The following is a 16,576-nucleotide window of genomic DNA, read 5'->3' as shown; positions in this document are numbered from 1 at the left end:
TCCCATTAGAGACATTAACCAAACTCCTTATCTGTATCAGAACATGAAAGGCAGTTTCTGTGGGTGAGCACTGCAGAACTTCGCTCAATCAAGTGAAAAATGTGTAATGTGTTAGATTTACAGATTGATCTTGTATGACATTGTACAGTCAGGTGAAACAGACCAGCCTCCATTTTCACTGACTTCACTAAATGTTCAAGACATTTGATTCTCTGCCTGCATTCAAAGACATACAGTGTTAGCCACAGACCTTTTGCATTAATGGCTCTGAAAACTTATAAGAGAATCTTTTTTTCACATTTTAATCAGATTTTAGTATTTTAGATACTTCATGCTGCTGGGAACAAACAGAACAAGCAACGTTTCGTGAGGTTCCATCTTACCCTCTCATCCATTGGCACCTTGGTGACTTCATCCTGGCTGTCCTCCGGCACTGGAACCCTAGCAACCGAGAGTCCGTTCAGTGCTGCCAACATCAAGGGCCTCTTCTGGGCCTCCAGGCCTGCCATCTTCTGCTTTTCTAGATTCTTTTGGCAAGAAAAGGCACGTTTTCATCTCTGTGTGATTATTTATAATGCCAGTAAAATGCTGGAATGTTTTTTTAATCTCCAAAATCTGCAACTCTCTGGCCAAGGAATGCAGATGATCACCATTAGCATCGTAAATTCAAATACAACCTCTATTCTTCCTGTTATTCCTCAAAGGCCTGCTCCTACATGAGCACAGAATTTTAATTTCAAAGAAGCAATCCCAGCATGTAATACAGTTTACATGCCATCAAAAGACACACAAATACAATCTCAAGCATTTTCCTGCAGACATTATGCTGGATGCAGGACACACAAAGCATCGCCCTGTTACGTTAAAGTAGCACTACCAAAGCCAAGATACCTGGGGCATCTTTTGAAAAGCAATTATTCCAATCTGTAACAACAAACACTAAAACACAGGCCATTGTTTCTCTTCTGTGATGATAATGCTTAAAATGAGAAGTCTTCTGATGCACCTAGCTTTTATGGCGATTCAAACAGCACCCATGATATATTCTGCACTAAAAACTGAGCTCACATGTCCCAGAAACTGAATGCAATAGCAGCCAGGGAGGGATATTATTTATCATATTCATGAATCATATTATGGTATGACATGGAGAACCAGAGCATGAATTTTAAATTCATCCTGCTGCCTCCTCCTCATGCCACTGGGAGTTGAAGCATCAAAAAAGACAGAGCATCTCCAGAAGTGCCCAAATCAGGAATATTTTATTCCATTTCCCTAACAACTCTTTCTGCTGGCTTTGGAAGGAGAAATAAGCAGAAGGGGTGCCTGGTTCTCAGCACACATATGGAAGCTGTGGTCACCAGATGGGCCAAGCTCAGCTCCTAGAAACACATGATGGAACCTGAATGCCCTCAGACATATGCATGTGCCTTGACTTTTCAAAAGCTTGTGAGCTTTTTCCTCACCACTGGCTTCCTCCAGAGCAATAAGCAAAAAAACAAACATCCAAACCCACTCTGGCTTCTTTTTATACTTTGTGAAAGCAGGAAAATGCAAGTATTTTCCCTTTGTTTGGGAACTTTATTTAATTTTTACTACTTCAGAGGAGAAACAGAAGAAAGTCTGTGCTTAACAGATCAAGGTCACCAAATTACCATTAATATAACACCTGATTCCTGTGACAAAATGAAGGTCCACACATGTCGAGGTTCCTGATCTAGGCTGAAAACACCTTAAAAGGTTAATGCTGAGGCTACACCTTTACTTCCCTTTTTACTTTCTATTTCACATTTAGGAGTTGTCAAGGGCTAAACCGGGTCTCCATGTTGCAATTTAGTAGCTCAGGTTGTATTGCTAACAGTTACATCAGCATAAGGGATTCCCAACAGACAAGAACAACAATGGATATGTTTAGACAATTTCTTTGAATATACAGTAGTATTTAAATCTAGCGAGTTATTGATCTAGCAAACTACAAACTCTTTTCTGCTTTGGACCATTTAGGTGCTCTATTAATTTGTTTCAGGAATTGTTTTTGTTTCAGACCTCAGTGCTGAAAATGAGAACCCCAGCATACACTTTGGTTTCTGTGACTGCAGTTGCACTGCTTACAGCATTACACCAGGTATACATGAAGTCACTAAGGGATAAGCACCCCTCATATTTCTGTCATTGCCTTTAAATACTACTTATTTTAAATTTGTTGCAAGTTTAACAGAACCCTACTTCTCATACTTGAGTGCATTTTTAACAAAATAAACAATCCAGATGCTCAACCACACAGCCTCTACATCTGCTGTTTCTCTATTTAGATATCCGGTTCCTCAGTTCCTGGCAAAACCCACAGTAATCCATATTCTAGGGCTACCAGGGTTTTATTCAGAGAACTACATTACATAAAGTGGCAGGAAGGGAATTAAAGATCATTTGAAAAAAATCCTGAGTTGCCATTTTGTTATGTGATACTTCACCTGACAAGCTTGCAAAGGAGGATTAAAACACCAGTGCCAAAAACACAACCTCCCACCCATCTCAGCATTCCAGACTCACCCTGCCCTCAAATCCTAAAGGGAAGCAGGCGTCGGGGGGGATTTGCCATCAGCCTCCTCATCCCCAGATGCCTGGCCTGCCATCCACCCATCTCCAGCCAGCACTGCTGCCAGGGCAGTGGCATCCTCAGCTGGGTCAGATGCAGGTCTGGCCGCCAGCCAAGAGCCACAGCTGAGGCAACAGACAAGCCCAAGCAGTGCATGGGATCAACCCCCTTGACAGCCCACAAAACCAAACTGTATGTGGCACTTAATATCACATTTCCCAACTTTAAGCAAATCCACAGCTTCCCACCCACACGTTCCCTGCAGTTTACTGACCCAACAGATTTCTGGGGTGGAAGTTGACCTGTGTGATTACTAATTTCCAAGAAGCCACCGCAACAGAGGAAGGCACTTACCCTCATCATGATCTCTCTTTCTATAATGCTGTCCTCGATAGAAAACATTTCAGACACAGGCCTCTCCTTGACCGGTTCTTTCTTGACCCGCTCCTTCACACTGGTGAGGTCAGGCTCCGAGATAGAGGGCCCCAGAGAAGACCCATTTACTGCCACTTGATCAGTTCGAGAGACACTGATGGCTTTGGAAGGCCCCGGCCTCATGGCCTTGGCCCTGGCCACAGCCACGGAAATGCTAACGTGGTCCTGCCTCAGCGCTCCGTTGCTGACACTTTTACGAGGCCCAGGGTACTCCGGAGGAGGTTTATTTGGAATTCTAGCCAAGGCAGCTTGCAGCTGAGCACTGTACTCCATGTTCTCGTGGAGGGCCGCTATCCGGGACACAGATTCTCGCGTTTCCTCTTCCTCTTCGCTTTCACTGCTGTGTATCAGCATTGTGGCATCAGAAAACGTCTTTTTGTGGTGGTAGTGAGGGACTTGCTGAACTTCATGGCCCATCTGAACCGACTCTTCCGGCTGCACCTGCTCCCGCAGAGTGTTCCTGCGCGGCAGAGGGGCGTTTAAAGTCTTTAGGGCCATGGCTTCTATCCCGCGCACCATATTGCTGATGACCTCCAGGCTGTGGCGCTTGTTCACGGCCGCGTGGTGCTTCACGGCCATGAGGGGCTCGCTGACCTCCTGCAGCGACTGGCGCACCACGGGCGAGCTGTCCTCCTGGAAGGTTTTCACCGAGAGCTGCACCTTGCGCGTGACCAGGTCGGGGCTGCTGCCGCTGACGTACTTGTGCCGGTGGCTGGCCAGGTCGGGCGTGCTGGTGGCGGGGCGCGGGCGCGGGTACGGAGGCGGGGGCCTGAAGAGATAGTTCTTGAGCATGTGGGCGGTGTTGTAGCTCTGGCCGCTCTGCAGCTGCATGTTGGCCAGCTCCGGGGTGCTGACCGTGTGGGATATGGCGCTGGCTGCCGTCTTATTCTGAGCGGCATTGTTGGGGTTCACTTGGTCAGACGGGGCCACGGGCTTGTTATACGCACCCCCCTGGGGCCCATAGGTGACCGTGTAAGGGTGCCTCTCTCGAATCTCAGGCTGGCTGTAAACTAGGTCCTCTGGCTGGTTGTAAGCATGTGTGTTTCCAATGTTGAGATTCCTCAAAGACTGACTTTGGCTGTCCATCTGGATCACCCCTCTCTTCATTTGCCTCATGACAGTTTCATAATCGGGAGTTGGCCTGTAAGACGGGACGATGATTGCACTGTGTCTGTGGCTGGGGATATAGTCGGCTCTCATGATGTCACTTCCTGGGATGCTCAGGTTTGAGGACATTGGAGATGCCTGGATGAAGTTCTGTGAACGATTGAGGGAGTTCATGCTGTGGGCACTGCATACACTCCCATTGGGTCCATTACCATTCAAGTAGCTGAAGTCCATTGGACACCTATCCAAACTGGTCTGAGACCTACAGTAAAAAGTTTCTTCATTTCCATGGAAAATGCTATCTGTGTAGAGTAGAGAGAGAAATGTTGACAATTTTAACCCACAAGGACCTATTCACTGCTAACAAAGCTTCAAATGCAGTCTGCACCAGCGAGTACAGAGACAGCTTAGTGCATAAGGGCAGGGAACGTTTGGTCTTGGGAGCATCCTTGAGCCATCAAAATAGAACTAAAGCAAAGCTACCAATGTAAACATTCCCAACACTTAGGAAAGCATGGTAGTGGTTCAGATCCTTGTGGGAAACATGAAAGGGGAAAGAGAGGAAGTGTTTTTGCCTGAGGTGGCAAGGAAGAATAAAGGGGCATCTCCTTAGCATTGTGAAAGGGTTCACTGACGCTGGCACCTTAAAACTCCAGCACTGCAAGCATGTGGTTAACCTGAAAAATTCCCATCTCCTCTGTTGATACATGGCTGTCTGAGATTTAGAGTAGCAGAGGACTGTGAAATTGGAAATCCTACTTTAGACCAATCAACAGTTTTGAGGATCTGAAGTAAGACACATTTGGGTGATCAAAGCTCAGTGAAAAAAAAAAGGAAAAAAAAAAAAACCCAAACGACAAACCACCCTGCAAGATGCACTATAGAATGATAAATACTTCAGCAAAGCCCTGAGAGAAAAGCAAGACAAGAAAGATCATGATCCTGGATCACAACTTTACTGCAAGGCTGTCCCTTGTAAGAGAAGAGTAGTACTCCAAAACTCTGAAATCAGCTAGTTCTTTGAAAATGTAGAAAAGTCTGTTGTAAAACTAAGAGAATTTTAAAATTCTTCTAAAATTGAGACTATTCTTCACAGCCTCACCTTCACAGCAGAACAGCAGTAGCCACTAAGTCGAGTCTGCTGAATGCAAGGAAGTCTACTAAATGGCTCCTTTCAAAACTTATCAAATTCTGCCTTAAAAATAGTCAGACCCCACAAGCCAAAACACTACCAGGTATGATTGAGAGTTCCTCTGCTGGTGAGAGTACTTCATGAGTACCTCTCATGAATTGCAAAGAACAGCAGCCTACCAGACCTGGCTACGTGTATTCCAAAAGGTGGGGTGGCTAAGGGTGTGAGACTCAACCTGTTTAGGGGCTGGGCTCCATTCCCAGACTTGATCAAAGTAACCTGGCACAACCTCTTAAAGAATTTATTTGTCAAATATGGGCGTGAAAATAGTTAACCCTCCTTGTGTCTGTAAGGCTAACAATGCAGGCAGATGGTGATGAACAATCAGCAGACAAGGTTGTTCACAGATACAGTTTCATGGACGGGACATTATGATTTCTCCTACAGTAAAAGCTTTTTGCTGTCTCCTTTTCCTTCATTCGGTTTCTCTCCCTGGCCCCAGCTGGCACTGCCTTTGAGTACAGCCATCACACTCCCTTTAGAAATTATGTTTTCAGTTCACTGAACTGGAATACCAAGTTTAAGGTCCATAAAATCGCATGCGGATATTTTAGGGAAATTTGAAAACTGGAGTTGGACTTCAAACAGAAGACTTACTGCAACATTAACTATAAAACTGCTAGTTCTCCTGCAGCAGCAGCTCCCTTTTGACCATGATGGCATTATAAATCTGGATATAAGGCTTAAGAACTTCTTTGCATGCACATAAAATTGAAGTACATTAAAGGGAAAATATATGCTCTAAGTACCTTGTGAATTATGTGTTTCAGTGTAGTGTTCTCCACACTGGACATGCATGGGAGGCAGTATAAAAGGATGCTGTCTTGGCTGAAATAGAAACACAAGGAAATAAAACATTAGCTACAATTTTTGCAACTGAAACAGGAAAAATGGTTCTCTGCCCTTTCCACTGAATACTGCTCCTTCTTACCCAGCCAAAAAGACATTTTGGCAGCTCCTTATAGAACAGAGAATAACTTTTTGTAAATTGCTTGCTAAATTTTGTTACAGAGTCCAAAAGTGACCAGTTAAGATTCCTTTAAGCTCAACGACTTCAGAAAACAACATCCGCAATTTCAGCTCTTTTAAAATTCTTCACATTTTTATTACAAGCCCTTGCCCTTGAAGAATTCAACCCAAACAAAACAGACACCTAATCAGGACAAAAGCAGACATGGAACAAATTCAAGGACTTAGAACACTGTTATACACGCAATAAGACCACATATGGACTTAAAATAACTCTGTAAATTACACAAACATTGAATTCCTTAGATAATGAATTCGAGTTTACTCCAATAACCTGCACTGAAAGAATTTTTTTCATGCAAATTTTAGATGGGGAAATTCAGCATTAAATCAGCAGGATCATTTACAGAAAATAAATCAGACCTGACGCCGTATTCCCCAGCTTTGTCCCTCGGTAAACCAACGTGTTTTGCAATTCTACTTTGCCAGCTGCACTGCAATGTCCTGTCTGGTGTCACTGAGCAAAGTTTATGAAAACATATTTCAATATATGAAGTAAGCAGAAAGACAAGGAAGACACTCCTGTCTCATGAATGTGTCCTCCTTAGCAGCAGAATAAGGGCTTTTCATCCAGGCTGATTCACGTAGTTCAAACTATTAAGGAAAACTGTGGATGCCCAAGGCAAAAAACCCCACATAATCTGCCTTTGTGTGCACATGCACCAAATAAGCACCCTGCAAGTTTGCTAGCAAAGAGGGGGTGGGGAAGGGGTAAGATTTACATTTTCCATGTAAATGGTGAGAAGGAATAAGAATCAAAGATACTGAGCTCGGTATGAATTCTTGCATACTAAATAGGTGTGTTAAGCCAGAGCTGGAAAACAGCAAGAAGTATTTTTGCTACAAGAATTACTTCCAAAGGTATAAAACCCTAGTCTCACTGAACAACCTGGGCCAAGGAGACTGCTGTTGACAATTTTAGTAGAGGAGCTGAGGCTGCAGCTGATGCTGGAAAGCCTAACAAATGGAGGGCAGAGGAAAAGTGCAAGGAAAGAGAAGTGACTTTTACTAAGAATGCATACACCTGAAGCAGACAGTTTTCTTTGTGACAGATGTTATGAAAAATATCTGCAAGAAATCTGGAATTTTTACTTCTAAGGCCCATCTGCCTCCTCTGAAAAAAAGAGAACCGTGGGGTCTGCAGAGCAACAACAATTAATAGCCAAATTAATGATGGCTTGGATTTTTTTAAAAATTAGGTAATTAAACACACCATTATATTAAGATCTCCTACACTGAGGGTTTTTTTTCTGGAAAACCAACATTGCTGGGTGGTCTGACAGGAAAAAGAGACAGCAGAAACCATGCCAAAACCATACAAAGGGTCTTGATCTGAAAGTAAAGAACATGATCCCTAGTGAAGTGGCAGAGCCTCACCCCAAAGATTCCACTTCACTTCCCATTTCTGCCTACTGATTTATTGCTACACAAGACAAATGAATAGGTAGGTGTATGAAGGTATGTGCAGTTCAGACAACAGTCAGGAGGGCTTTTTTTTTCTCCCGAAGAGAACTGTTCCAACAAGTTAGCAGAACAATTATGAAAAAGGCAGCTGAAAGTTCACTGTGAGCAATCAGCAGGCCAGTGCACTTTTCAATGGATGAGCCCACATTCTTCCTCTTCATCTTCCTGAGATTCTGGGGATTTAAAGGTTGTTGCATGCTTATGCTTAAAACAAAGTGGCAGCACGATTTGTTTTTTCTTTTGAAAGAGCAGATTTCCATTTTTCATATATAATTTAGAAAGCAGCTCATTTTTCCCCTTCATTATATTACAGAGGCTGTAGCATAAAAATGCAAAGCACCATTCATTTTTTCACCTTCAGTTTTTCATAGTCATTTCCAGGGCTCTAACTCGTAGATACCAAAAATATTAGAAATATGCTACAGAGAATGCAATACACAGCCTGTGTATTGCATTGTGACACCTTAGAAACACCTTAACAAAGGAGGACAAAGAAATCTGGAAGCAGCTACAGCAGCTTTCCTGCCAGTGCCTGGGACACAGAGTGCAACTTTTAGATCTAATGGATTCTATATATACACACAGGAAAATAACCTGTGTTGAAATCTGCAAGGATAAAGCTACCTTAAAATCAGTACCTGCTTAAGCCTAATTTTGGAATATTTTCACAAACTGTAACCATACGGTGGGGAAATGTCAAGAAAACACTTGCCCACATCACCTTTCCGCCAGGCAGCAATAGGGTAATGGACTTTTCACTCTGGAAAGGTCTACAAAGTAGGCATAACTTTTACCACACATGAAAACTGTGTAACCTGCATAGAGATAATATTGCCCTCTGTCCAAGGAACCAGCAGTGCTACTGTTACAGAAATTCAGAATCTGTTAAATAAGATTAAAAAATACTGACATTCTAGATGCTAAAATTTAATCCAAAAAGAGTTTCTTTAGAACAGACAGGAGAAAACAGACTAACACATGGGTTTTGGGTTTTTTTTTGGTTAATATTTCAGGAAAAAACACCAAGTTTTGTCAGATTGCTAGTGTTTCTGGGGATTAGTTAAATGGAAATAAAAATTTAAGAAAAAGTCTGATTCACAATCCTGACTGATTCTAATCGTTTAACTTAAATTAACGGTAACTTCACACATAAAATAGGTTCTTAACCCAAGAAGCTGCTAAATTGTAAGTAGTCTTTATACAAAAAGATGAGGACTGAAGAACTGTGAAATGCAACATTTTGCAATGACTAGATTTGATGCACAGAGAACAAGACACTTCAAATTCTTTCTAGAGGATTATTTTCTCTATATATTGAAATAACCTCAATGCAGCAAAAAGATGCTCAGCTTCTGCAGGGCAAATAAAAATATAATGACTTGAAGACTAATTTTTACTACTCAGTGTATTTTTACTACTCAGATATTATCCAGCTAATCAATCTGGGCAGTCACACCCTTGAAAAACTCATTCCAATCAAATTGCCAACAAGAAATGAGTTATTGCGCTTAGCTGAAATTTAGAAAGTTGTTCATCTTACACAATGCCTCATCCCATCAGAAATGGTATAGATAGTCTTAAAGACCTCACAGTGGCACGTACCAAAGATGACCTACTCCAGGTTGGCCGTCGTCGGATAGGGGGAGGAGAATTTGATTGTCTGTGGAGGAAAAAGAGAAATGGTAGAAACCACAATATCTCAGTTCTGAGTCAAGAATGAATGGGAAAAACAAGATGTGAAGAATCTGTTCATATTGCTCATTACTGAGATTTTCAGATATATGAATAAATGAAAATAATTCAGGTTCTCCTTTAAATACAGGAAATGTTCCAAACTACACATGCCTTTTGATCATTATCCTATTTGGCTCACTTGGAAACACAAGAAAGAAAAATTCTGGTTTAAAATGAATTCAACATGTCTCTTAAGTAAAAAACCTGAACATGGCAGACAGGTACAGTCTCAGGTGACTTAATGTGAACATTAACACAAGGACAATCTTATGAAATTGATAGCAATCACTTCAAAGCAATACACACAGATCAGGAAGAAAAGGAAAAAAAAAATCTGGTTCGACAATACTAGCAGAGCCACATACAAGATTAGAGTAGCCAGGTGCAGTGGTAGAAACAAGGAGTATAGGAGATAAAAAAATATGAGGAAGGGAAAGAAACAAGTTGAAAGGAGGTAGAAATATAGTGCTTACGTGAAGAGAGGAAAGGTGGAATTTGTCCTCTTACAGTTTCTGATCTGGTGAATGATGTTATGTGCAATTAGAGGAAAGGCACACAGGAAAACAAACAACTATCATTTTAACACAGAGAGCAGGAAAATTATTTGGCTAGAAAACACACACCGGCATATGCTGTCATCAATATCTGAAGCTCTAGCACACAAGCTTATACCACATGAGACCATGGTCAGGAGAGCAGTTCTAATGACCAAAATACATGGAAACTTGTTATTTCACTCTTGGACTTCGTGACATCCCCTGCCTTTATTAGTCCAAATATTTGCAAGTGGCCTGTGAATCTGCTACATACAACACTTTCATAGGACCCACATACTTATGGTTCAGTGTTTAGGAAGAAACATGATCAAAAGCTATGGCTTCTGCAGTCTGAATCGTGATTGGTGAAAGAAAGTTCTCTCTGTTGACCCCAACACAGCCTCAAAGGGGAAATATCCCAAGGTGACACACTATGGTATTTTGTTTTCCTTCTTGACTGTCAAAGGGAAAACAATCAGGAGCTCCCTTTGAATTCAGTCCCTCTGGTACAATTACAATCAAATTTAGTACTGGACTATTGAAATCCATCATATGCTGCTAAGAAATGTCTTTTCCAGTCTTTCATTCACTTCCCAGGAACTGTAAGCAACATGTAAAATCTAACTAACATCTCTTTTCTGTAAGTGAAAAGATCACTAGAAGCAGTTCACCTCACTGGACTCTCCCATGCTCTAACTCACCATATGTCAATATAATGTGGGCACACGTAAAAGACCTTCCAATCTTCCCCTCACCATTTTGGCTTTATTTTCCAACAGATGGCATTACCTCAGCTGAACAGATGGGATGTCCAGCCCTAACTAGAGTTGTTGATAGAGATGAGACTTCTTCATGGTAAGTTATGCAAGAATTTAATGTTCTCTGTTACACATGCCCAGCACACCACGAAAATTTCTCAAAACCCTAACCTTTTGAAAACCAAATTTATCTCAGTCTGAAAAGGTGTACTGGTGTAAATGAAACATCTCAGCTAAGAAACAGACTTTCCAATTAAAGCTAAAGCCTAATGAATTCCTCCTTCAGTTAGAAGGAATCCACCTGTGTGAGAGGACTAGCTCAAGGCCAGTTTCTAAGAAAGTGCTCAAACCAGAGCCTAAAGGAGACTTCAGGTTGAGATTTACAATCTCTGCTGTGTTGTGGCAGCACAGCTACGCAGATTAACACACCCAGGTGTCCTCCCTCGTTCAGCATGCATAAGAGGCAGATAAATTATCCTGCCCAAACTAGAAGATGACAGCCTCCCCTTTCCAGCACCTTTAGCTACTGGATGGGCAGTGCATCTGCTGCTACAGCTCACATTTTGACATGCTGACCTCTGTCACCTTTCACTCCAGCTTAGACTAATACTCTGGGCTATCAACAGCAGACACCAAGACCTTCAATTCAAGACTCCCTGTAGGATTTGGCTGTGTGGGGAGCACCAAAGCTCACAAGGCTCAGAATGAAATTTCATTCTAAACCATCTGTTCTTGCTGTTGGTTAAAACAAAACCAGAAAAAAAAAGGGAAAGGGGAGAAGAATAACTGACATAAGCGACTAAGAAGAAAAAAAAGCAAAAAAAAAACCAAAATCAAAAACAAACACCACCCCCCTACGCCCCCCCCCAAAAAAAAAGAAGAAAAAAATCCCAAAAACCAAATAAAACCAGTCACACCAAAACTCAGACCAATTCCAAAGCAAGGAGTCAGAAAGCAACTGTGAAGCAAGAGTACTCACTCTGTGCAGATTTTGTTCTGTTTGTAAAACTTGTGTCTTGATGCAAAGAGACGTGAAATATATTTAGCATTTTCAAGATCATCCTTTAAAAATAAGAAAAAAAACCAGGAAAAAAATTATTTTGTTGTTTTTACCAAGAAGTGACAAAAGCTATTTAAAAATCCAGTTGCAGGAATGCTGGGTAAGGTCTACTATGGCCTATTCCATGGTCTGCCATGGAATTTGGCTCCCAAGAACATATCTGGTGGTCTCAAGAGCTCTGAAAGCATAGGATTACTGAAATCCAGTGGTGTGCCTTTACACACTGCCACTTCACTAATAAGGCACAGTAGGGGGGGACTGCAACCATAAAATGGCTCAAGCTTGCTGGTCCAGTTTCTGTACTGGCCTAGGTTCAGGGAGATGGGGAGTGATTTTAAACAGCTCAGAACAGCACCATGGCCCTCTGAGTTCCAGTATGTGCACACATGGCAGCTCATGCCCAGTTTCTACTTATGCTGCTGTATTTATGCCATTCTAAAGGGCACTTCAGTTTTGTGCAGACTCCCCAACACAGGATATTTCAGGATGCTGGGAAGAAAACAGAGAAATTAGTAGCTAAATGAATTAATTTCTCTTTCTGCATAAAGTACAACAGGAATGTGAGGGGGGTGGTGTTATGCAAGTGAGCCTCCTTGGGAAAGTGGAAATTTAAAGGTTTATTTTTACATAAGCAGCTTTCATGATGACACTGATCAGATCTTTTTCTTACTGTGTGAAAGAGTACATTCTCTTCTTTGTTGATCAACTCTAGAACAATTGAAGACTTGTTATGAGCAATATTCCCAATGTCATTCCACCTGCAGAGTAAAAAAATGCACTGGAGTTTGCCAACACATACATTCAAACATTTCACAAACACAGTAAGAATCCTTTAGTCAACATCAGTCTCATTTTATGGGAAAGGTTTTCAGTAACTTTTTGGTGAAGAAACCAGTCAGGAAAACAAGGAAATTATGTTTTGTTTTAAAGTGAAAGGATAGTCAGCTTTTAAACCAAAGCAGGAGAGTTAAAAGCTCTCTTTAAAAACACGAATTCGAAGACCCACAGTAGAAGGCACATTGAAAACACAGTAATGATAACCATTTTACTGAACTGTGGCATTTTGGAACTGATTGATTTTAGCGACATGTAACAGATTAATTTTAAATGTCATTCCTCCCCAGATGCTGCTTCTACCTTTCATTCAGTGGTAATTCTTGTTAAAGAAGGTTAAGTTGACAGCATGGTTATGTAGGCTATGCATACCATGTTAATGCTCTGGCCTTATGTTTGCAATCTTTTTTTTTTTTTTTTTTCCCCAAGTAATTGTCAGGTTGCCCAAGATCTGAGTTATAATCTTCTTACAAATAGCTGACAGACATTTGCGTACATTGCATGCAATCCACGGGTATGGAAGGGACTTGTTTGTTCTGTTTGCAGCATGCATTCCTCTTCATGTCATGGCAGGATGCTTGCAATGCATGTTTCCAGAGAGTTAGAATCCCAGCACCAACTCTCATTTCTACATGTAAAGAAACTTCTTGCTTTTGTCACCTGGCCCAATTAAAGGATTATCTAATTCTTTCTCAAAATTACATATGCAAAACATCGGCTATGGGGAAAAGGGAGCACTAACATTTTTTAAGCTGACTAATGAAAGCTCTTTTAAGGTAACCCTCCCCCCAGAATTCCAGCTGAAGTCTGATATAAGCCTTAGCTACTGACTGAAAATCAGTGCACCTCAAAACCCACAACTTTTAGGCTGCAAAAAAATTCCTACTCTAATCACAGGGATTAGTAAAAATCCACTTCAAGTAAACAGTAACAGTAATAAAAACACCCACTAGAAGAGTAGCAAAGAGGAGCTAAATTATCCTCCCTGGAACAATGGAGATTTCTAGCAACATTTTCATACAGAACAAACCCACAAAAGAAAGTTAATGGATAAGTCATTCTTATTAACCAAAATAAACTGCAGAACAAACAATAGAGTGACACAGCCATGATTTTCAAAATCACAGAATAAGAAAGTTGAACATTTTTTTAGTGAGGCACCTAAATGTGGCAACCAGATTTTCAGAAGTGTTGAGGTCTCAGGCTGCCAGCTGTGAGGTTTAACAGATTTGCATTCAGAAGCATCAAAGAAGAAGACATAAAGACAAGAGAAGAAAAGGGATCAAAGCCTTGTAAACTAGAACAAGATACATGACAGGCTACTACAACTTTCTTGCCATCCAACCCATTCACAGACATCAGAAATTATTCTTTATCTCACTTTGGGCCAGGAGACCAATCCTGAAAACAGCAAGGTTACTACTCCTTAGAGGAATGGCACTATTACAGTCACATATGCAAGTAAGGAAAAAATCCCACACATACAGCTCTGGAAAGAAACTCACTTGAAATATAAAAGACCCTCATTTTTACCTATAGATCACAGTTGTCCTTCCAATTCTGTTTTTTATGAAGATGCCCATGAAGAAAATACCAAGGTGTATGTCATTTCCATGGTTATCCTGGAGAGAAAGGATAATAAATTAAAATCATAAATACTCTGGTCAATAGGTTTATAGGAATGCATGCTGAAGTATCAAAGAGAAGCCCTTCAGTGTGGATGCAGGACCAACCAACATTTTGCAGATTGACTGGACTCTGATCTTTATTATTTAAGAGCAGTTAGCACTTAAGTGGATTCATCGTGCTGATTAGTGAGAACAGAAGAAGGATAAATGACCTCCAAGTTCTCAAACACCATGCAGACCACAAACTGGCATTCATTGTATAATATCCCACATCCCCTGTCTTTGTGATTGCAACTATCTTAAGCCTGTAGGAATACCAAAGGCAATAGCTCTCTTTCACAGTCATGGTATTTCTCCAGACATCTGTTAAAACATGTACAGATTTCAGAACACCACACCTGGAGATGGAATCCCTCTCAAAAGCTCTACCCTTCACACTTCCTCCTTGAAGTTCTCCATGTAGAAGTTCATAGCATGTCACAAAAAGTACTTTCATCTCTATGCAGCTACATCCTCTATTGATTTTCAGTTGTTGGGTTAAATATTCAACTGCACACACCACATAAAAACAATGCAAAACCAGTGGACTCTAAGAAGTCCTATTGCTTTTGCACCTACCCATGTCTCCTTGCAGGCTCCTGTTTGAAAAACCACATGCTCCTGATCCATTTTGCAACCTGTTTTCTTAAAAAACCTTTTCCTTTTTTTTTTCCTACAAAAGCTTAATACTTTTGACAAAGAGGTTTTTCTACATTTATCAACAAGCAAGAACAGTTCCTCCTCAGCTGCATATATAGTAATTGATTCACACTTTAAAGTGGTAAACAGAAATCACACTAACACCATGAGTGTAGTTGGAAAGCATGGCTAGAAGAAAGGATATGAGAGAAGTGAATGCACTGTGCCTGCACACACTGTACAAACCATCAGGTGCCCCTGCATTTTAATAGACCAGGTTAGAGCTGTTCTCCTGGCCTTGCTGTGCTTTATCCTCAGAAGGCAACAATGGAGCCTCTGCACCTGTTTAACTACTGAGAGCTAGGCCTATTGCAAACAAACCATGGCTGGCCATTCATCCACAAGACAAGAGTCAGCAGTTTAGCCTGATTAGAGGACCACACATTCTTCTGCCTTGTGCCACAGGGAGTTTTACAAGGCAGAAAGATTGGGGATACATGGGGGAAAATGTATGTATTTGTTTACCTACCAGTACATATATCTACGTGTGTGCGTGTACACACACAAATACCCGCATGGAAAGAAAGACACCTAATTCTAATAACATTTTCTACTGGAAAGAAAGAGAAAGCCTTTGTTTTCCCCTTTCTGTTTGTGACCACAGCCAGCATGCTGCTCCTTAATGCAAGGCTCACACCTTCCTGCCATTTTGCAGAGCACCCAGTCCACTGTTCATACTTACCTTACTGACACACAAATAGTATCTAATGACACTTATAACACAGAAATCTGTTGCAGCAGTGTGTAGCATTATTCCAAATGAATTTGAGGAAAGCTTTCATTTAGTTCATTGGCAATAAACATTCCAATTTTTTTTGGTGCGTTGAAAGTTTTTTGCCATTCATCTCCTCCCCACCAGGCCAATTCTGAGAATGGCACCAAAGAATCAATTTTGACTTTAGTAGGAAGCTTGTTCTGTTTGGTGTGAGTCTGGGTTTATTTTTAAATTCCAATTTATCTTTAACTAGCGGGAAAACCACTCACAATCCACCACTTATGGTGTCTGGGTAGGTTAGCAAAAAGAGATAGGTCATGTTTGGAACAGTGGTTTTCAGTTTCTCAGCACAACTTTATCATGGCAGCATGTGCTCCATAAGGCCACACATCCAGACTTGGAACTTGGATTTCACACATGGGACTTCCAGTGAATGGAACGTGACTGCAAATGCAAAATAATCCCTGAAATTCCCCCTTATTAAAAATGCATGGAGGACCTCTGTTCCCACATAGGGAACTAAGGAAAAGTGAAGTTAATGCTTGGTAAGTAGCAACTTAGAAAGACATGAAAAGGTCTCCTTTTACTGTCCTGTTAAAGATAACCAGAGCTGAGATTCATTTGCCCTGGCCACTCTGCCATAGACAGCACATGAAAGAAAAGCAAGGAGCAACTCTTATTCCAAAGACAGCACACCCTAGAACATAGCAACCTCTTCTGTGACAAGGATTTTCATGAAAGAGAAGCAGC

At 41.3% G+C, this 16,576-nt stretch overlaps 1 protein-coding gene across 2 annotated transcripts in view; it reads right to left on the bottom strand.

Moving 5' to 3' along the window:
• Nucleotides 1-16,576, bottom strand: part of PTPN14 (protein tyrosine phosphatase non-receptor type 14) — a 110,210-nt gene that overhangs the window by 17,036 nt on the left and 76,598 nt on the right. For both annotated transcript variants that reach the window (XM_030235853.2, XM_009096404.4), the window contains exons 8-14: nucleotides 14,279-14,367; nucleotides 12,582-12,669; nucleotides 11,831-11,913; nucleotides 9,426-9,483; nucleotides 6,080-6,158; nucleotides 2,951-4,440; nucleotides 384-527 (exon numbers count right to left, since the gene is read on the bottom strand). In XM_030235853.2, the coding sequence (XP_030091713.1) occupies nucleotides 384-527; nucleotides 2,951-4,440; nucleotides 6,080-6,158; nucleotides 9,426-9,483; nucleotides 11,831-11,913; nucleotides 12,582-12,669; nucleotides 14,279-14,367 (2,031 nt within the window). The remainder of the gene's footprint in view (nucleotides 1-383; nucleotides 528-2,950; nucleotides 4,441-6,079; nucleotides 6,159-9,425; nucleotides 9,484-11,830; nucleotides 11,914-12,581; nucleotides 12,670-14,278; nucleotides 14,368-16,576) is intronic.

The sequence above is a fragment of the Serinus canaria genome, chromosome 3 (assembly GCF_022539315.1).
Source record: "Serinus canaria isolate serCan28SL12 chromosome 3, serCan2020, whole genome shotgun sequence".
NCBI classification, from domain to species: Eukaryota; Metazoa; Chordata; class Aves; order Passeriformes; family Fringillidae; genus Serinus; species Serinus canaria.
The sequence above is the reverse complement of the archived record's forward strand: the minus strand, read 5'-3'. Positions and strand labels throughout refer to the sequence as shown.